The 24,396-nt window shown below is 46.3% G+C and overlaps 1 protein-coding gene across 1 annotated transcript in view; it reads left to right on the top strand.

Annotated features, from left to right (window-relative positions):
- The window catches only part of LOC128700094 (protein argonaute-2), a 163,840-nt gene that overhangs the window by 23,864 nt on the left and 115,580 nt on the right, over positions 1–24,396 (top strand). Inside the window, exon 4 of the mRNA XM_070086882.1 lies at positions 17,862–18,037. Coding sequence (XP_069942983.1) covers positions 17,862–18,037 — 176 coding nt within the window. The remainder of the gene's footprint in view (positions 1–17,861; positions 18,038–24,396) is intronic.

The following is a 24,396-nucleotide window of genomic DNA, read 5'->3' as shown; positions in this document are numbered from 1 at the left end:
CAGACACAGGTGGCAGACTGTACATGTATCAGACACAGGTGGCATACTGTACATGTACCAGACACAAGTGGCAGACTGTACATGTACCAGACACAGGTGGCAGACTGTACATGTACCAGACACAGGTGACTGACTGTACATGTACCAGACACAGGTGGCAGACTGTTCATGTACCAGACACAGGTAGCACACTGTGCATGTACCAGACACAGGTGGCACACTGTACATGTAACAGACACAGGTGGCAGACTGTACATGTACCAGACACAGGTGGCAAGCTGTACATGCACCAGACACAGGTGCCAGACTGTACATGTACCAGACACAGGTGGCAGACTATACATGTACCAGACTCAGGTGGCAGACTGTGCATGTACCAAACACAGGTTGTAGACTGTACATGTACCAGACACAGGTGCAGACTGTTCATGTACCAGACACAGGAGGCAGACTGTACATGTACCAGACACAGGTGCACAATGAATATGTACCAGACGCAGGTGGCAGACTGTACATGTACCAGACACAGAATGCGGTCTGTACATGTACCAGACACACGTGGAAGACTGTACATGTACCAGACACAGGTGGCACACTGTACATGTACCAGACACAGGTGGCACACTGTACATGTACCAGACACAGGTGGCAGACTGTACATGTACCAGACACAGGTGGTAGACTGTACATGTACCAGACACAGGTGGCAGACTATACATGTACCAGACACAGGTGGCAGACTATACATGTTCCAGATATAGGAGGCACACTGTACATGTACCAGACACAGGAGGCAGACTGTACATGTACCAGACGCAGATGGCAGACTATACATGTAACAGACACAGGTGGCACACTCTACAAGTACCAGACACAGGTAGCACACTGTACATGTACCAGACACAGGTGGCGGACTGTACATGTACCAGACACAGGTGGTAGACTGTACATGTCCCAGACACAGGTGGCAGACTGTACATGTACCAGACACAGGTGGCAGACTGTTCATGTACCAGACACAGGTAGCACACTGTACATGTACCAGACACAGGTGGCAGACTGTACATGTACCAGACACAGGTGGTAGACTGTACATGTACCAGACACAGGTGGCAGACTGTACATGTACCAGACACAGGTGGCAGACTGTACATGTACCAGACACAGGTGGCAGACTGTACATGTACCAGACACAGGTGGCAGACTGTACATGTACCAGACACAGGTGGCAGACTGTACATGTACCAGACACAGGTGGCAGACTGTACATGTACCAGACACGTGTGGCAGACATGTACATGTACCAGACACAGGTGGCGGACTGTACATGTACCAGACACATGTGCAGATTTTGCAGGTACCAGACACAGGTGGCAGACTGTACATGTACCAGTCTCAGGTGGCAGACTATTCATGTACCAGACACAGGTGGCAGACTATACATGTACCAGACATAGGTGGTAGACTGTACATGTACCAGACACAGGTGGAAGACTGTACATGTACCAGACAGAGGTGGCAGACTGTACATGTACCAGACACAGGTGGCAGACTGTACATGCACCAGACACAGGTGGCAGACTGTACATGTACCAAACAGAGGTGGCAGACTGCTCATGTACCAGACACAGGTGTCAGACTGTACATGTATTAGACACAGGTGGTGGACAGTACATGTACCAGACACAGGTGGCAGACTGTACATGTACCAGACACAGGTGGCAGACTGTACATGTACCAGAGACAGGTAGGATACTGTACATGTAACAGACACAGGTGGCAGACTGTACATGTACCAGACACAGGTGGCAGACTGTACATGCACCAGACACAGGTGGCAGACTGTACATGTACCAAACAGAGGTGGCAGACTGTACATGTACCAGACACTGGTGGCAGACTGTACATGTACCAGACACAGGTGGCAGACTGTACATGTACCAGACACAGGTGGCAGACTGTACATGTACCAGACACAGGTGGCAGACTGTACATGTACCAGACACAGGTGGCGGACTGTACATGTACCAGACACAGGTGGTATACTGTACATGTCCCAGACACAGGTGGCAGACTGTACGTGTAACAGACACAGGTAGCACACTGTAAATGTACCAGACTGTACATGTAACAGACACAATTGGCAGACTGTACATGTACCAGACACAGGTGGCAGACTGTACATGTACCAGACACAGGTGGCAGACTGTACATGTACCAGACACAGGTGGCAGACTGTACATGTACCAGACACTAGTGGCAGACTGTACATGTACCAGACACAGGTGGCAGACTGTACATGTACCAGACACAGGTGGCAGGCTGTACATGTACCAGATACAGGTGGCAGACTGTACATGTTTCAGACACAGGTGGCAGACTGTGCATGTACCAAACACAGGTAGCACACTGTACATGTACCAGAAACAGGTGGCAGACTGTACATGTACCTGACACAGGTGGCAGACTGTACATGTACCAGACACAGGTGGCAGACTGTACATGTACCAGAGACAGGCGGCAGACTGTACATGTACCAGACACAGGTGGCAGACTGTACATGTACCAGACACAGGTGGCAGACTGTACATGTACCAGACACAGGTGGCAGACTGTACATGTACCAGACACAGGTGGCAGACTGTACATGTACCAGACACGTGTGGCAGACTGTACATGTACCAGACACAGGTGGCGGACTGTACATGTACCAGACACATGTGCAGATTTTGCATGTACCAGACACAGGTGGCAGACTGTACATGTACCAGACACTGGTGGCAGACTGTACATGTACCAGTCACTGGTTTGAGACTACGTGTACCAGACACAGGTGGCAGACTGTACATGTAATAGACACAGGTGGCAGACTCTACATGTATCAGACACATATGGTAGACTGTATATGTACCAGACACGTGTGGCAGACTGTACATGTACCACACACAAGTGGCGGACTGTACATGTACCAGACACATGTGCAGATTTTGCATGTACCAGACTCAGGAGGCAGACTGTACATATACCAGACGCAGGTGGCAGACTGTACATGTACCAGACACAGAAGGCGGACTGTATATGTACCAGACACACGTGGCAGACTGTACATGTACCAGACACGTGTGGCAGACTGAACATGTACCAGACACAGGTGGCGGACTGTACATGTACCATATACAGGTGGCAGATTTTGCATGTACCAGACACAGGTGGCAGATTGTACATGTACCAGACACAGGTGGCAGACTGTACATGTACCACACAGACACAGGTGGCACACTGTACTGTACATGTACCAGACACAGGTGGCAGACTGTACATGCACCAGACACAGGTGGCAGACTGTACATGTACCAGACACAGGTGGTACCAGACTGTGTACATGTACCAGACACAGGTGGCAGACTGTACATGTACCTGACACAGGTGGCAGACTGTACATGTACCAGACACAGGGGGCAGACTGTACTTGTACCAGACACCTAGTACTGACACAATGTACTTGTACCAGACACAGGTGGCAGACTGTATATGTACCAGACACGTGTGGCAGACTGTACATGTACCAGACACAGGTGGCAGACTGAACATGTACTAGACACAAGTGGCAGACTGTACATGTACCAGACACAGGAGGCGGACTGTCCATGTACCTTACACACGTGTCAGACTGTACATGTACCAGACACGTGTGGCAGACTGTCCATGTACCAGACACAGGTGGCGGACTGTACATGTACCAGACACAGGTGGCAGACTGTACATGTACCAGACACAGGTGGCAGACTATACATGTACCAGACACAGGTGGCAGACTATACTTGTACCAGATATAGGTGGCACAATGTACATGTACCAGACACAGGCGGCAGACTGTACATGTACCAGACACAGGGGGTAGACTGTACATGTACCAGACACAGGTGGCAGACTGTACATGTACCAGACACAGGTGGCAGACTGCACAAGTACCAGACACAGGTGGCAGACTGTACATGCACCAGACACAGGTGGCAGACTGTACATGTACCAGACACAGGTGGCAGACTGTACATGTACCAAACGCAAGTAGCACACTGTACATGTACCAGACGCAGGTGGCAGACTGTACATGTACCAGACACAGGTGGCAGACTGTACATGTACCAGACACAGGTGGCAGACTGCACAAGTACCAGACACAGGTGGCAGACTGTACATGTACCAGACACAGGTGGCAGACTGTACATGTACCAGACACAGGTGGCAGACTGTACATGTACCAGACACAGTACATGTAGACAGACACAGGTGTACTGTACATGTACCAGACACTGTACATGTACCAGACAGGGTGGCAGACTGTACATGTACGAGACACAGGTGGCAGACTGTACATGTACCAGACACAGGTGGCAGACTGTACATGTACCAGACACAGGTGGCAGACTGTACATATACCAGACACTGGTGGCAGACTGTACATGTACCAGTCACTGGTTTGAGACTACGTGTACCAGACACAGGTGGCAGACTGTACATGTAATAGACACAGGTGGCAGACTCTACATGTATCAGACACAGGTGGTAGACTGTATATGTACCAGACACGTGTGGCAGACTGTACATGTACCAGACACAGGTGGCAGACTGTACATGTACCAGACACAGGTGGTGGACTGTTCATTTACCGGACACATGTGCAGATTTTGCATGTACCATTCACAGGTGGCAGACTGTACATGTACCAGACACAAGTGGCAGACTGTACATGTACCAGCCACTGGTGGCACACTGTACATGTACCAGACACAGGTGGCAGACTGTACATGTACCAGACACAGGTTGCAGACTGTACATGTTCCAGACACAGCTGGCAGACTGTACATGTACCAGACACAGGTACCAGGGTGGCAGACTCTACATGTGTCAGACACAGGTGGTAGACTGTATATGTACCAGACACGTGTGGCAGACTGTACATGTACCAGACACAGGTGGCAGACTGAACATGTACTAGACACAGGTGGCAGACTGTACATGTACCAGACACAGGAGGCGGACTGTCCATGTAACTTACACACGTGTCAGACTGTACATGTACCAGACACGTGTGGCAGACTGTCCATGTACCAGACACAGGTGGCGGACTGTACATGTACCAGACACAGGTGGCAGACTTTATATGTACCACACAGGTGGCAGACTGTACATGAACCAAACACAGGTGGCAGATTGTACATGTACCACGCAGGTGGCAGACTGTACATGTATCAGACACAGGTGGCAGACTGTATATGTACAGGTGGCAGACTGTACATGTACCAGACACAGGTGTACCAGACACAGGTGGCAGACTGTGCTTGTAGCAGACACAGGTGGCAGACTGTGCTTGTAGCAGACACAGGTGGCAGACTGTACATGTACCAGTCTCAGGTGGCAGACTATACATGTAATAGACACAGGTGGCAGACTGTACATGTATGAGACACGTGTGAGAGACTGTGCATGTACCAGACACAGCAGACTGTACATGTACCAGACACAGGTGGCAGACTGTACATGTACCAGACACAGGTGGCAGACTGTACATGTACATGTACCAGACAAGTACCAGACACAGGTGGCAGACTGTGCATGTACCAGACACAGGTGGCAGACTATACATGTACCAGACATAGGTGGCACACTGTACATGTACCAGACACAGGTGGCAGACTGTACATGTACCAGACGCAGGTGGCAGACTGTACAAGTACCAGACACAGGTTTGAGACTACATGTACCAGTCACAGGTGGCAGACTGTACATGTACCAGACATAGGTGGCAGACTGTACATGTACCAGACACAGGTGGCAGACTGTACATGTACCAGACGCAGGTGGCAGACTGTACAAGTACCAGACACAGGTGGCAGACTGTACAAGTACCAGACACAGGTGGCAGACTTTACGTGTACCAGACACAGGTGGCAGATTGTACATGTACCACACAGGTGGCAGACTGTACATGTATCAGACACAGGTGGCAGACTTTATATGTACCACACAGGTGGCAGACTGTACATGTACCAAACACAGGTGGCAGACTGTACATGTACCAGACGCAGGTGGCAGACTGTACAAGTACCAGACACAGGAGGCAGACTGTACAAGTAGCAGACACAGGTGGCAGATTGTGCAAGTACCAGACACATGTGGCAGACTGTACAAGTACCAGACACAGGTGGCAGACTGTACAAGTACCAGACACAGGTTGCAGATTGTACAAGTACCAGACACAGGTGGCAGACTGTACATGTACCAGATACAGGTGGCAGACTGTACATGTACCAGGCACAGTAGACCAGACACAGGTAGCAGACTGTACAGGTGGTACATGTACAGACTGTACATGTACCAGACACAGGTGGCAGACTGTACATGTACCAGACACAGGTGGCAGACTGTACATGTACCAGACACAGGTGGCAGACTGTACATGTACCAGACACAGGTGGCAGACTGTACATGTACCAGACACAGGTGGCAGACTGTACATGTACCAGACACAGGTGGCAGACTGTACATGTACCAGACACAGGTGGCGGACTGTACATGTACCAGACACAGGTGGCAGACTGTACATGTACCAGACACAGGTGGCAGACTGTACATGTACCAGACACAGGTGGCAGACTGTACATGTACCAGACACATGTGGCAGACTGTACATGTACCGGACACATGTGGTAGACTTTACATGCACCAGACACAGGTGGCAGACTGTACATGTACCAGACACAGGTAGCACGCTGCACATGTACCAGACACAGGTGGCAGATTGTACATGTACCAGACACAGGTGGCAGACTGTACCAGACACAGGTGTACATGTACCAGACACAGGTGGCAGACTGTACAAGTACCAGACTCAGGTGGCAGACTGTACATGTACCAAACACAGGTAGCACACTGTACATGTACCAGAAACAGGTGGCAGACTGTACATGTACCAGACACAGGTGGCAGACTGTACATGTACCAGACACAGGTGGCAGACTGTACATGTACCAGAGACAGGTAGGATACTGTACATGTAACAGACACAGGTGGCAGACTGTACATGTACCAGACAGGTGGCAGACTGTACATGCACCAGACACAGGTGGCAGACTGTACATGTTCCAAACAGAGGTGGCAGACTGTACATGTACCAAACACAGGTGGCAGACTGTACATGTACCAGACACAGGTGGCGGACTGTACATGTACCAGACACAGGTGGCAGACTATACATGTACCAGACACAGGTGGCAAACTATACATGTACCAGACAGAGGTGGCACACTGTACATGTACCAGACACAGGCGGCAGACTGTTCATGTACCAGACACAGGTGGTAGACTGTACATGTTCCATACACAGTTGTAAGACTGTACATGTACCAGACACAGGTGGCAGACTGAACATGTACCAGACACAGGTGGTAGACTGTACATGTACCAGACTCAGGTGGCAGACTGTCCATGTACCAGACACAGGTGGCAGACTGTACATGTACCAGATACAGGTGGCAGACTTTACATGTACCAGGCACAGGTGGCAGACTGTACATGTACCAGACACTGGTGGCAGACTATACATGTACCAGATACACACACTGTACATGTACCAGTGGCAGACTGTACATGTACCAGACACAGGTGGCAGACTGGACATGTACCAGACACAGGTGGCAGACTGTACATGTACCAGGTGGCAGACTGTACATGTACCAGACACAGGTGGCAGACTGTAGCCAGACACAGTACTGTATGTACCAGACACAGGTGGCAGACTGTTCATGTACCAGACACAGGTAGCACACTGTACATGTACCAGACACAGACTGTACATGTACAGACACAGGTGGCAGACTGTACATGTACAGACTGTAAATGTTCCAGACTCAGGTGGGAGACTGTACATGTACCAGAAACAGGTAGCAGACTGTACATGCACCAGACACAGGTGGCAGACTGTACATGTACCAAACACAGGTGGTAGACTGTACATGTACCAGACACAGGTAGCACATTGTACATGTACCAGACACAGGTGGCAGGCTATACATGTACCAGACACAGGTGGCAGACTATACATGTACCAGACATAGGTGGCACACTGTACATGTACCAGACACAGGCGGCAGACTGTTCATGTACCAGACACAGGTGGTAGACTGTACGTGTACCAGACACAGGTGTAAGACTGTACAAGTCCCAGACACAGGTGGCAGTCTGTATATGTATCAGACACAGGTGGCAGACTATATATGTACCAAACACAGGTGGCAGATTGTACATGTACCAGATACAGGTGGCAGACTGTACATGTACCAGACACAGGTGGCAGATTATACATGTACCAGACACAGGTGGCAGACTTTACATGTACCAGACACAGGTGGCAGACTGTACATGTACCAGACACTGGTGGCAGACTGTACATGTACCAGACACAGGTGGCAGACTGTACAAGTACCAGACACAGGCGGCAGACTGTACATGTACCAGACACAGGTGGCAGACTGTACATGTACCAGACACAGGTGGCAGACTGTATATGTACCAGACACAGGTGGCAGACTGTACATGTACCAGACACAGGTGGCAGACTGTACATGTACCAGACACAGGTGGCAGACTGTACATGTACCAGACACAGGTGGCAGACTGTACATGTACCAGATACAGGTGGCAGACTGTACATGTACCAGACACAGGTGGCAGACTGTACATGTATTAGACACAGGTGGCAGACTGTACATGTAACAGACACAGACTGTGTACCAGCAGACTGTACATGTACCAGACACAGGTGGCAGACTGTACATGTACCAGACACAGGTGGCAGACGACAATTTGGAGATGTACTTTACCGACACAGGGTGGGCTTTACATGCACCAGAAAAGGGGGCCAAAATGAAATGTACCAGAACAGGAGCCCCTACATGAAAACCAGACACAGGGGGGCAGATTGTACATGCCCCAAAAAAGGGGTGGAGACTGTACTTTACCAAACAAGGTAGCCTTTCCATTTTCCCAGACCAGGTGGCAGATTTATAAAAGGCCCGGGAAAAAATAAAAAGGAAGGTACAGGGTACATGAAACAGAAAAAGGGCCCAGACTTTTCATGTACCAGACAAGGTGGAGACTGACATGCCCCGACAAAGGTAAAGACTTACTTTTTCCCAGACAGGGTGGCAACTGTCCATTACCAGACACGGGTTGGCAGATTGAAATGTACCGGGATACAGGGGCAGACTTTACTTTAAAAAGATTAGGTATATGAATGAAACAGGGGGGTTTTGAACACGGGTGGCACAGTACATGACCAGAAAGGGTGGCAGACTGTACAAGACCAGACCAGGCGGGATCAACATTTAACACAGGTGGCAAACCCCACTGTCCCAGAACAGGGGAAACCTTAAATTTTCCAAACACAGGTGGCGACTTACATGTCCCAAAAAAACACAGGTTGGCGGGATGACTTAGGTACAGGGGGAAGATTCCTTTCCCAGACACAGGGGGCAAACCCATTTCCAGAACGGGAAAGGACTGTAAATGTACCAGACACAGGTGGAAAACCCTGTACATGCCCAAAACACAGGTGGCGGGAATTAATGAAAAGACAAGGGGCTGTACATGTACCAGAACAGGTGGCGGGACTGTTTTTTTTCCAGACACAGGTGGACTGTGCAAACCCAAACGGGGAAGAAAAGACATGACCAGAAACAGGGGGAACTGTCATGTACCAAAATTTGGAGACTGTACATGTACCAGAACAGGTGGGAAGCTTTTGAACCAGACAAGGTGGACTGAACATGTACCAGACACGGGGGCAGACTTACATGACCAGACCAGGGGGCAGTTTTTGCATACCAAAAACAGGTGGGGGACTGTACTTCCCAGACATGGAATAGACTGTGTCCAGACACAGGGGGCCCGGGGTACATGCCCCAGACAAAAGGTGGCGGGTTTAAAAACCCCAGACAAAGGGGGGAAAAAAGAAAAAATTGAAACAAGGTGGCAACTTAAAATGTTCCAGACAAATTGGCAGACTTTCATGTACCAGACACAGGTGGAGACGGGTACGGGGGTCCAGAACAGGTGAAACTGAAAAAGTCCCAGAAATGGCAGCTGTAGAAGGCATCAGACACAGGGGGCCCAGACTTTTTGTCCCCAAAACACAGGTGGCAGATTTCTTTACCAGAACGGGTTTGGCGGGTTTACATGACCAGAAAAGGTCAGACTGTACATTTTTGGGACACGGGGTGGCAGACTGAAAGGTACCAAACATAGGTGGCAAAATTGCCAACACCAGAAACAGGGGCAGACTGTACAAACCCGGACACAGGTGGGACTGTAAAAGTCCGAACAGGGGGAATTTATTTACCAGAAACAGGGGCAGACTGACACTTTTCCAGAAACGGTGGCAGCCCGTACATGTACCAGACACAAGGTGGACTGACGTCCCCAGACACTGGGTAAAAATGTACAACCCCTGGACACATAGGGAAATTCAAACAATGTGCAAACGACCAGAACACAGTGGCGGGCCACTTTCCCGAAATTGGCAGACTGACATTTCCAAAACAAATGGGGGCAGTTTTTGCATGACCAAACACAGGCATTATAATGGTAATGAATAGAAACAGGTGGGGACCACATTTTCCCGGACACAGGTGGGGACTGTAATGTAAAAACCCCAGATTTTGTCCAAAATTTGGGGAACAGGAAAGAAAAAGGGGACTGCAAAGACACATCTTTTGCCGGGTAAAAAGGTTGGCAGAGAATAACAGAGGCGGGGGAAACTGCATACCGCCAAAATTTGGGGTCTGTACATGTACCAGAACAGGGAAGCGAAAATGTAAAAAACAGGGGGGCAGATTTTGAAAAACATGGCGGGCTGTACATGTACCAGAACATTTTGGGGTTTCTTGGGGAAAGACACAGGGAAACTGTCATGCCCCAAAACCAGGTGCAACAAACATGTACCAGAAACAGGTGGCAGACTTACATGACTAAAATGGGTGGCAACGTACTTTACCCAGCACGGTTTTGGAGAATGTCACCCCCAGACGCAGGTGATTAAGTAGGGGACAATTTGGCACAGACCCACAGGGGGAAACCAGGTCCCAGTGGTAGACTGTAATGTACCGACACGGTAGACTGTACATTTTCCAGACCATTTGGAAACGGGAACACCAGACACAGGGGCGGATGAAAAGACCAGACACAGGCAGATTTGAAGACCAGACAAAAATTTGGCAAAACGTAAAACACCAGACACGGGGGCAACTGACAACACCGGACACGGGGGTTGGAGGGTAAAGACCAGACACAGGGGGAACAGTCCAAATGCAGAAGTTTTGGACTGACATGACCAACAAAGGTGGCGGACTGAAACAGGGCCCAAACCAGGTAGTTTTCCAAAAGGCACCAGCCCAAAAGGGCAGACTGTACAAAAATTGGTAGGTGGAGATCACATGACCAGACAAGGGGGGCGGGACTGCACAGGGGTTTCAGACATTTGGGACGGAAGGAACCAGACACAGGGGGGTGAATTTGTCTAACCGGGAACACATGTCCAGATTTTGGGAATTCCCAAAAACACAGGTGGCAGACTGTAAAAGACCAGACAAAAGGTGGCAAATTGTACTTACCAGCCACGGTGGCGGGGACTGTAATGTACCAGACACAGGTGGCAGACTGAACATGTACCAGAAAGGTGGGAATGTTTATACCAGCCCTTTTTGGCTTTTTAAAATGTACCAGACACAGGTGGCGGACTGAACATATCCAAACACAGGGAGACTTACATGCCCCAGAAAAGGTGGGGACTGAAGTGTTTGGGACACAGGGGGAACGGGTTTATCCCCCAAACACAGGTGGCAACTTTTTGTACCAAAACAAGGTGGAGATTTAAAATGTCCCAGAAAACAGGTGGCAGACTTTTCATGAACCAGAAAAGGTAGTAAAATTGACATGACCAAACACAGGGCAACTGTACATGTACCAGACACAGGTGGCAGACGGGTAAAAGCCCCAGATGGTGACTCGTACAGGGGTAACCGGGTGACACATGTAGAAAAGAACTTTCATGCACCCAGACACGGGGGCGGGACTGTACAAAAAACACAGGACCCGCACATGACCGGGAACGGTTTAAAGATTGCATGCCCAAAACACGGGTGGCAGACTGAACTTTGAAACCAAAAAAAGGTAGCCCCTTTTCATGTAAGGACACAGGTGGCAGACCCCCAGGGCCAAGAAGGTAGAAAAATGAATAGGTCCCAGGCACAGGTGACAGACTGTACATGTAACAGAAAAGGGTTTAAGACTGCATGTACCAGAAAAGGTGGCAGACTGTACATGTACCAGACACAGGGGGCGGGACTGTACATGAAACCAAACAGGGGAGCACACTGTCATATCCCCGGGACAAGGTGGAGCCCTGTATAGAACCAGAAAAGGGGCGACTGAAGACCAAAGACAAGGGCCAACTGAAAAATTTAAATAGACACGGGTTTGGAGACTTTAGAGGTCCAGAACGGGTGGGACCGTACATTTTCCGACACAGGTGGCAACTGTAAAGTACCAAAGTGGCAGACTTCCATGTACCAGACACAGGTGGAGACTGTACATGTCCCGACAAATGACAAAACTGGAACATTACCAAACACAGGTGGAAACCCCTTTTCGGGGCCCCAAAACCCCGGGGTGCACACGGGATCCCAGACTTGTAAAACCTGGGGGGTTGCCCAACCACAGGGGCAATGGGGAATAAAATTTAAATAAAGGGGCAACAGCATAAATAGGGGAAAAGAAAGGTGCCAAAATTTGAAAACAATGTACCCCAGACCAGGGGCGACTATAAACCGGACTGGGTGGGCAAATGGCGCCCAAAAAAGGGTTTGGTAATTCCATGAAACCGAGAAACGGGAGAAACATTAATTGAAGGAAAAGGTGGCAGACTGTCCATGACCAGACAGGGTGGCAGGCTATACATGTCCCAAAAAACATGGCAGATTTTCATGTACCAGACATGGGTTTAACACTGTACATGCCCCAGACACAGGCGGCAGACTGTTAAAGAAAGACACAGGTGGTGCTGAAAATTGTCCCAAAAAGGTGAAGACTGTACAAGTCCCAGACACAGGCAGTCTGTAAGATCAGAAAAGGTGGCAGACGAATGAAACCCAAACACGGGGGCAGATTGTACATGCCCCGATACGGGGGCAGCCCGTACATGTATCAGACACAGGTGGAAACTGCACATGACCAGACACGGGTGGCAGACTGAAAAATGTACCAGATACAGGTGGCAGACTTAAATTTTAAAACAGGGTGGGGAGACTTTACGTACCAGACACGGTGGCAACTGTACTTGTCCCAGAAATGGGACCCCGTCCCAGGCACATTGGAAGACTGAAAGGGGACCAGACACAGGGGCAGATTAAAAGAAGGGACACAGGTGGAAGCTGTAAATTTTCCAGAACAGGTGGCCAGACTCATAAAGGGTACAAAACATTGGTGGCAGTTTTTACATGACCAGATAAAGTGGCAGACTGACATGTTTGGAAAGGGTGGCAGACGTACATGCACCAGACACAAGGGGGGCCCGTACATGACCAGACACAGGTGGCAGACTGACATGTCCCAAAAACACAAGTGGAGACTTTTGAAACCAGAAAGGGGGGAGGCTGAGTAACCAGATCAGGTGGCAGACGGGTTCAGGGTTTCAGAAAAGGGGGGAAAGACTGGGGGATGCCCCAAAAACACAGGTGGCAAACTGACATGACCAAAAACAGGGGCAGACTGAACATGACCTGACAAAGGTGGCAGACTGTACAAAAACCAGAAAAGGGGGAAAAGGCCCGATAAACCAGAGACAGGAATACGGGTACATGTAACAGACAGAGGTGGCAGACTGTACATGCCCCGGACACGGGTTTAAGACTGAATTTAAAACACATGAAAAGTTTTAAAAAAATTTGAAAAGGTAGGAGGGGGAATATCCCAAAAACACTGGTGGCAGACTGTACTTTACCAGTCACTGGTTTGAGACTATGTGTCCCAACAAGGTGGCAGCCCTTTTAATGACCAAAAAAGGGGGACGGGTAACATGACCGACACGGGACAAAAAGAAATGACGAGACACGGGGGCAGACTGACTTTACCAGAAAAACAGGTGGCAGCCCATACAAAAACCAGAAAAAGGGTGGAAAACTATACATGTACCAAAAGGGTGGCACACGTACTTTACCAGACACAGGCGGAAAGACTGTTCATGTACCAGACACGGGTTTAGACTGTACATTTTCCAACCCAGGTGGCAACTTTCCAGCCGGTAACCCCAGTGACACGGGTTTAAGATTTGTACAGGGCCCCAGATAAGGAAATGACCTTAACCGTACCAGACACAGGTAGATTCAGGTACTGACACGGGTGCCCCGGGGAAAATGTTGACATATTTGGCAGACTGTACAAGTCCCAAAAACATTTGGGGTAGACTGTACATGTACCAGAACAGGTGGAGATTACAAGTCCAGACACAGGGGGCGGGTCTGATATGAAGAAAATGGCAGATAAAGGACCAAAATTAGGTGGCGGATTGTAAAAGTACCAAAAAACAGGTGGGGGGACTGTACATGTTCAGACAAGGTAGACTGTAATGTCCCAGAAACTAGTGCAGACTGTTTTTAAACCAGACACAGGTGGAGACTGTCATGTACCAAAACACGGGTTTGGGGGCTTTTTACTATCAGAAAGGGTGGCAGACTGTACAGTTCCCCAGACACTAGGGTAAGCCCGACATGAACCAGAATTAGGGAGACTGTACATGTAACCAGGAACGGGGGGGGAGGTGAAATTTTTGTTCCGGGTTTACGGGTTTAAAGACTTTTCTTTTTCAGAAAGGTAAGACTGTGAAAATGCCAAACACAGGAGCACACTGTACATGACCAGAAACAGGGGGAGATTACATGACCTGAACAGGGGGAAACTGTACACAAAAGAAAAAAAAAAGACTGAAATGCAAAAAGAGACGGGAAGGATACGGGTACAATGAACAGACAAGGTGGCAGCCCGACATGTCCAGAAAATTTGGAAGACGTACATGACCAGACACAGGGGGCATTTTTAAATGTACCAAAAAGGTGGGGCAGAAAAAAAAGTCCCAACACGGGCGGTCAGACTGCCAGTAAGCACGGTTTTGGGGGAGACATTTTACCAGACACATGGCAGATTTTCATGTAAAGAAACAGGTAAGGATTTACATTACCAGACACGGTGGAGACTTAATGCCCCAGCACGGGGTTGGCAGACCGGGTTTGTAGGGGCAACAAAGCGGCAGATAAAAGGGGGCCCCCAGCACGGTAAAAAGGACTGTAATGAAACCGAATGGGGGCAGATTTCCATGTCCCAGAAAGGGGCGGGATCAAATAACCAGACACAGGGGGCAGCCCTGTACATGTACCAAAAACGGGAGGCGGATGTCCATGAAACCAAACACGTCAGACTGTCTTTACCGGGACCCCGGGGGCAGACTGTCCATGTCCCAAACACAGGTGGGGGAAATGAAATGCCCCAGACACAGTGCAGATTTTGCAGGTCCCAACACAGGTGGCGGGCTTTCGTAAAATGTTCAGAAAAACGTGGTTTGGCGGGCCCCGTAAAAATGTGGGGGATTACAGACCAGAAAGGGGGGAATTGTAAAAGGGCCCAACATGTGCAGTTTTTAATGACCATTACAGGTGGCAGACTGTAAAAAACCCCAACAAAGTGGAGACCTGTAAAAGTCGGGAGGTACACTGCATGTACCAGACAATGTGACAGACGTCAAAAGAACACACACAGGTGGCAGACTGTACATGTACCAGACACAGGTGGCAGACTGTATATGTACCAGACACAGGTGGCAGACTGTACATGTACCAGAGACAGGAAGGATACTGTACATGTAACAGACACAGGTGGCAGACTGTACATGTACCAGACACAGGTGGTAGATTGTACATGTACCAGACACAAGTAGCACATTGTACATGTACCAGACACTGGTGGCAGACTGTACATGTACCAGACACAGGTGGCAGACTATTCATGTACCAGACACAGGTGGCAGACTGTACATGTGACAGACACTGGTATCACACTGTACATGTACGAGACACAGGTGGCAGACTGTACATGTACCAGACACAGGTGGCAGACTGTACATGTACTAGACACAGGTGGCAGACTTTACATGTACCAGATACAGGTGGCAGACTGTACATGTACCAGACACTGGTTTCACACTGTACATGTACCATACATATGTGGCAGACTGTACAAGTACCAGACACAGGTGGCAGACTGTACATGTACGAGACGCAAGTGGCAGACTGTACATGCACCAGACAATGGTCGCAGACTGTACAAGTACCAGACACAGTTGGCAGACTATACATGTACCAAACGCAGGTGGCAGATTGTACATGTACCAGATGCAGGTGGCAGACTGTACATGTTTCAGACACAGGTGGCAGACTGTACATGTACCAGACACAAGTGGCAGTCTGTGCATGTACCAGACACATGTGACAGACTTAACATGTACCAGACACAGGTGGCAGACTGTACATGTACCAGACACAGGTAGCAGACTGTACAGGTACGAGACACAGGTGGCTGTCAGACTGTACAAGTACCACACTCGTAAGATTTGCAAAAACAACAATGTAAATGTTAAATTAACAATTGTTTAACAATCTTGCTCTTCCTTTTCCTACCTGCTCTGTATTGTCCTGTCTTGCCCTGTATTGCCCTGTCTTTCTCTGTCTTTCCTTGTCTTGCCCTGTCTTGCCCTGTCTTGCTCTGTCTTGCCCTGTCTTGCCCTGTCTGCACTTCTTGTAAATAATTGTGTTTTCATTGACAAAATAATATCCAGTTAGTCACAGGAGGCTTGTTCCTACAACCACAGTGAAGATGGACACATCCTGGGTGAAAGCTGTCATTGAAAGAGTTGTTCCATTTCACTGAGTGCATGACTGAACCAGACAGCCGTCTGGTATTGTGGATCTGGTCCGCTTTATGATTGTTTTAATCGGACTTACGATTAAACTTACATGATGAGCCTCTGTCCAGCCAAATTTATCGTTTGTTTTAGTCTGCGTCTGATTTATGTAGGTTCATTTTATTTGTAGTTCACTGTAAGTCTGTGAAACATATGCAGTTTTATAACATTTGTAAACACTACTCTCTGGATATAATTTAAATATTTATTCTTATTATTATTCTTATTATTAGTTAATGGTTATTATTACTGTATTATTATTAAACATATATAACCACGTGTTCAACACCTAGATACTTTTATTCTGAGACGTTTTGCCCACCAGGTTCTTTATCAGCCTAGTTCAGACATGAGACTTTTATTCTACTACAGTGCTCTACTTACTGTTCTCAGGTACTAAACTGACAACAGTTTCTCTCTCATTAGTGGGCCCCGTTCCCATGTGACCACGTTTAATATTGCTTCATCTCTTAATCTGTTCTACTTAAAGTCAGTACCTGACCAGCCTGCCTGCGGTTTGTACGTCGAGTTGCGTGAGGTCTGGTTGACCAGGCCTTGAGCCACCATGAGGCCTAGTCACAGACCTGGAAAGGGGGCGTTGAGCCCCGAAACCATCTCCAGGTATACTCCAGATATACTATAGGTTTCATTCTCAGGTCTATATATTAGACTGACAGAGCCTTTGGTGGGCAAAATGTCTGCCAATAAAAACACTGAGGTATTGTGTGCGTGTCTTACTAATTATCTAGTCAGTATTATATTCCTTTCATCTTGGACATAAATTTGCTTTTTTTAGCCAATGGACTTAGATGGACGAGTTTTGCCTCCCCCTACACTGAAAATGAATAAGAATTTGAATCCCAGAGATGGTGAATGGGATGCAAGAAATTACTCTTTTCACAAATGTGCCCAGTTGAACTGTTGGGTTGTCGTTAACTATCACGCAGCTTCCGTCTCTCCAGAAAATGTGAGGTAAGACTCAAATGTTCCTTATAAGCTCATAGTCATATATTAGCATTTTAATGAAATAAATAATATAATATAATTATATATATATATATATATGCAATAAGATCACAGTAAACAGGTGATTTCAAAATATGCAAAACAACCACTCTGAAAGAATAGAGAAATTCCAAGCGCTTTCGTGACTACTCACATAATGTGAGTAGTCACGAAAGCGCTTGGAATTTCTCTATTCTTTCAGAGTGGTTGTTTTGCATATATATATATATATATATATATATATATATATATATATATATATATATATATATATATATATATATATATATATATATATATATATATATATATATATATATATATATTAAAACATCGGCCGTTTCCCACCAAGGCAGGGTGGCCCTAAGAAGAAAAACTTTCATCATTCACTCCATCACTGTCTTGCACGAGGCATGCTTACACTACAGTTATAAAACTACAATATTAACACCCCTCCTTCAGCGTGCCGACACTGTACTTCCCATCTCCAGGAGTCAAGTCCAGGTTTACCTGAATCCCTTCATGAATGTTATCTTGCTTACACTCCAATAGCACGTCAAGTCCTAAAAACCATTTGTCTCCATTTGCTCCTATCTAACTAGCTCACGCACAATAACAAACTGTGGCTGGCCGGAAGATCGAACCCATGTTGTTTTAGCCCGCCTCGTGGGAAGAGAACGAAAATTCAGGACCCTCTGAACCACTGGACCATACAATCCTACGAACAACATGAGCCTAGCGAACTAGGCTTGCTTCATGTTGCGAGGACATACCATGGTGTGGTTGCCTCAGTGCTAATTTCATTCTACTCCCCGTTTGGTGTACTAGCCTCCACAAGAAATACATACATTATTGTAACCACGAACAAGTGGTATTTAATCAATAACAATTTGCGACTATCCGGGGGATCGAACAACACTACCAAGTGAGGCTTTGCTTGAGTTTCATGTAATTTCTTCCAAAAATGCAGTCATGGTACATGTGCAAATATCCAGCAGTCTGTCACTACTAAAATTAAAACGGGATGAAGTTTTTTGGTCTGCCACAGCGACACAACTGTGGGAGAAAGTTACATTTAAACTGAAAGACGGGAACATCAGCAAAGGAAAAATGTCCTTTTTTAATAATCTGAAAGTGTTGTATGACAGTTTGGAAATTAAATAGAGTGGGTCAGCTGGAGCTGTCACCCCTGGTTCTGCCTTGGAAAAATGTACCTGTAAGGATATAGAAACACGAAACATTGCACCAGATGGAGACAGTGGTCCCGGTAATGAAGAAACATGTAAAGACCAAGATATACATTATGCAGAAATACAAAATAACAATACTACTGAAAATGGAATAAAAGCGGATGATGCTTTGGAAAGTAGTGTTGATATATTACCAATAATAACTGGTGGTAGTAGTGATGCTAGTACAGGTGTTGTAGACAGTGATGGGGAGTCAGGAAAAACTGCACCAGTAGGGAACCCAGCAAAAAAAAAAAAAAGTTGTGGCAAAGAAAAACCAAATCTGTGCAAATTCTATGCCTTGGGTATCTGCAGGCATGGAATATCTGGAAAAACAGGTGGGGCATGCACTTTTGACCATCAAAAAAAAAAAGTACCGCGATCACATGATCAAAGGAGTATGTAAATCTTCCTGTAAACTGTTTCACATTGAAGTGTGTTATTCTTCAGTCCATAAAAGACAATGTTACAATACATTTTATCAGGTACAACATTTAAAACGGACAAGAAGGTAAAGATCACACAGACCTTGGGAAACTAACTATGGTAGTTATAATCACTCCAGAGAAAGAGATTTTATAGGCACAGTCAGAAGCCCCCCCCCCTTCCCTCTCCAGAGCAACAGATATTAGTGTCAAATAATACGATAATAATACGAGAAATATAGTTTCTATTTGCAAATATACAGAGTCTAAAGCCATGAACAAACAACAAAATAGCTTTTATCAGTGGACTCCTCACAGAGTCAAATACAATTTTGCGACTTTCAAGCTGACCCAAACAAAGATCACTTTGACAAAGAAATATATATCCCAGAGTATAACTTTTCCAGTGTGACAGAAAGAACAGGCAACAAGGAAGGGAAGAGTGATGGGGTTGGCTTGTGTGCCACAGAGTTGCTCATTTTTTCGGAATTACTAACCACAAATGATATAGTTGATGTTTTTTCCAGTAAAGAATGAAAACCAACACTTGTCATTTTATCTGTAAACAAGCCACCTGATATAACTTTTCAACAATTCAAGGAATAGCTTTTGAAAATTGAGTACTGTTTGGAAAATCTTCCAACCTCAGCCAAATACAACCTGTTGCTCGGTGATTTCAACTTAAAAAATACCTAAAATAGAGAAATGTGGCTAATAATGTTTTAGCAGAAATAACCCCAGCAGGCAGCTCAGATGAAAACTCACACACACACATGAGCTATTAAGTCTCTGCAACAAATTCAACTTAAGCCATCAAATAGTGGAGCCAATAAGACTGAGAAATACACTTGACCTTATCTTCACTAAATAGGTTTGATCTGGTACGAAATGTAACAGATCACAACAAATTCAACTTCAATAACAGAAACATTCAGTGGGATCAAATTAATTATGCCTTAAATGAAACGTTCCAGGAAGATATTCTAAACAGCATGGATCCCAACCTTCGCTTAGAAAAAAATTAACTTTGGCAACTGAGGTATGTTCAAGGCACATTCTCCTAAGAAAAAAAGAGCATATGTAAAGTAGAAATAGGAAAGGAGGCATTGGCCAGAGAAATAGAAAATATCGAACTTAAACTTAAGGAATCATACAGGAACCAAGAAACACAAGAACTTATGGCCATATATGAAATTGAAAAACAAAAAAATCCAAGCAAAATCTAGGGTAAATCCACATCCAGTATTGGGCCCTACTTAAACGAGATAGGACTTACACAGCTGACAGCAAAGAAATGAGTGAGATACTGAAATGCCAGTATTACTCAACGCTTAGTGAGCCGTTAATCAGACTATGGATCGACAATCCAAATTGTATTTTTATGACTGAGACTCAAAATTTGGTTAATTCAAGAATTTCTGATATAATCTTAACGCCGCCGAACTTTGAAAATGCAACAAATGACAATCCCCTGCACTCTGCCCGAGGCCCAGATTCGTGGAACTCCGTGATCATCAAGAACTGTGTGAGGGAAAAGTTCAACAGATAGGAGTAGCTAGCGAATATATAGTGACGATAGTTTGTTTGGCAGTCTGCTTGTTAAGGTAGGGTTAGTGTCTAGCTCCCGCCATTATTTCCCCGCCCCTTATCCTCCACACGGGAAGGTGCCGTGCGGGACTCCAGCCAAACGGATAATCACTTGACTAGCAGTTCCCAGCACATCTGTAAGTATGCGCTTCTGCTCCTGTCTTAATTGATATATTGTTTAAAAGCTTCACTTTTATTTAATTTTGAGACAGTTCATCCTGCTCTGACTCTCATTTTAAAATCTTTATTTAAATCCTCACCATTACTTTTAAATATCATACACTTATCATGGAGAGTGATTTATAAAGTGGTGGGTAATTTTTGTCTCTCTTTCTAGCTTGGACTGCGAGCTAGGGTCATCTGGCAATTACAGAGTATTTCTGACAGAATAGGATCAAACTCGGTTACGAGATATCACCCACGATTTACGTGATGAAATGAGGGGTAGCTGCCTAAATCCAGGCACCTACCCCTCATTTCTTCAGTGGTGACAGACCTGCTTTCCTATCATCTTGACGGATCATTCAAGGCTCTACATAGTGTGGCTAAATTGTCGTTAGATTGTCACGTACCAGCTGTGACCCCTCCCCCCAATTATCTTCAACAACGGCTACAGTGTCTGCAACGCGCTGAGTCAACATCATCGACATGATCTACTACAATTACACCAGTCACAGAAATATTTGGATGAACCATTGATATACACAGTATGAAACTTAAAAGCTTGGAGTGCCAATGTCCACCTCAAGAGGTGACTGCTGGTTCCCTTAGGTATATCATAGGTTTGTGATCCGTCTCTAAAATGAATTCTTTACCCAGTAAATAAAATGTAAGTTTGGAGATACCCCACACAAGGGCTAAACATCCCTTTTGTATGGTGGAGTATCGTTTCTGCAGGAGGGAGTTTTTAAACTTAGAAAAGATGCAAGAAACAGGATAGTGTGTATTTTGTGCTGTAGTCACTCGACACCTATTGCATGACCTATACTTTTTCTTAACCTGCGAGTACATGCGTGGCCAAAAATAAATGTGCTTGATTTTGTGCCACGTCTTACGATGGGCCAAGTGTTCGGCCACTGGCAAGTCATGAGCCATTTGAAGAACTGTCTCGCGGTATTGGCCAGGAACAACAAGGAGGGAATAATCTATCGCTGATGAATGAGATTTAAATACAGATTTATATAAGATGCCATTAATATATTGAAACTTATGTGATAAGTATCTCCCGTGGATAACTATGCTGTTAAAAGCTTGATTATAACAACCCCGAAGTGAAGGGTAATCCCTCTGTAACTTGACAAAGTCATCCTTGGACATAAAATCTGGTAAAATGAAAGGACATACAGTGGGAGAAGCAGAAGAAGCCTGGGCTACGGTCTGAGCCCATGTCAAGACATTTACAGTGCCTGAGGCAATACCCTTATTTTCACCCAACGAGTGAACAGATGATGCTGTTACCTCACTATCGAGAGCAGTATCATCTGTTTCTATCCCCATATGAATTGTATGAGACAATGCAGCTTCCGGAACGGAACTGTTAAGGGGCTTATTTAACTTGTAAGGAAGAGGAGCTGGAAAACTTAAGTCCACGGGTGGTGACGAAGTGTCAGCCTCCGAAGGAAGAACGGCACCTTTAACGTTACCCACTATTATAGAACAAGTTGTAATTGGGGCTAGTACTGCATTAGTCCAACTTGTGAACCATTTAGTTTTCAATAACAACGTATTGTAGGAAAAGTATTTTCACGGCCCAAGTAGTCTGAAAGAACTGAAGAGACACGAGAGGTTTTAAGTTTAGGGAACACTTGGTCAGAAATTACGATGCAAGTACATCCAGTGTCACGTAATATGGCTGATACTCTAATACCATTAACTGTTCCCGAGCAGAAGGATGCCTTATCATTACCGTCAGCAAATCATCTGCTAACTTTTTTCTATTTTCTTGGAAACACAATCTGGACGTTCATGTCCGATACCGCCACACCGATGACATGTTGATATAATAGCTGGTGACTTTTTTCAAGGGCAATGGTTCAGGAGAACCAGTGCCTTTAGGGTTCGATTTCTTTAGGTCTTTATAAGGATTGTGAGCCTCAGCATACAAGTCAGCAGCCTCAGCAACTTCCTCAGCTTTAATCAGATTACGTTCTCTGATGAATGTTCGTATCTGGTGGGGAAGAGCTGTCAGGAACACATGGGAATCTTTATTCAGGAAACGTTTCGCCACACAGTGGCTTCATCAGTCCAATACAAAGCAGAAAGGTGTAAGGAGAGGAGGAGTTTGAGATAATCAGTCCCTCAGCCTGGAGTCGATGTGTTCAGTCCATCAATCTCGTAGAATGTACAGCATAGGGACGTAGACGTATCATAAGTATCTCAATCTTCAACTTGTCGGTTTTTCAAACCATTCATCAAAACTGTCAGACACTGCATCATCATGGGTTCTTGATACAAAGAATTCTTCAACACTTGTCCAACCTTCGGACGAAGACCTACTTCGACTAGTGGATGGTACCACTATGGCCCTGCCTCCTCCTGCTTCGCCTCACCTGACTACAGTATATAAGCCACGTCAACGGCCCTATGCTGTACATTCTACAAGACTGATGGACTGAACGCATCGACTCCAGGCTGAGGGACTGATTACCTCAAACTCCTCCTCTCCATACACCTTTCTGCTTTGTATTGGACTGATGAAGCCACTGTGTGGTGGAACGTTTCCTGAATAAAGATTCCCATATGTTGCATAAGTGTCTCAATCTTCAACAATGGGTCTGTTGTGGAAAAGACACTTGTGTACAGTTCAGGACATTTATTAAAGGAAACGTTTTGCTACGGGTGGCTTCTTCAGTCCTAATACAGAGAAAACTAAGAAAACGAGTATATATAGTGGCAGGAGTCAGGTGAAGTGTCGTGTGGGTAGAGGTGGTAGTAGTAGTAGTAGTAGTAGTAGTAGTAGTGGAACTAAGGAGGTGAGACGGATGGCTAGAGAGGGACCTGCTGACATCAAGTAACAGCAGTTTCCAGAATGGGTAATATCCTGTTGATTAGCAATTTTGAGATACTGTAACTACCGGATTTTTGC

This window comes from Cherax quadricarinatus, chromosome 20 (assembly GCF_038502225.1).
Source record: "Cherax quadricarinatus isolate ZL_2023a chromosome 20, ASM3850222v1, whole genome shotgun sequence".
In the NCBI taxonomy this organism is placed as follows: Eukaryota; Metazoa; Arthropoda; class Malacostraca; order Decapoda; family Parastacidae; genus Cherax; species Cherax quadricarinatus.
The sequence above is the reverse complement of the archived record's forward strand: the minus strand, read 5'-3'. Positions and strand labels throughout refer to the sequence as shown.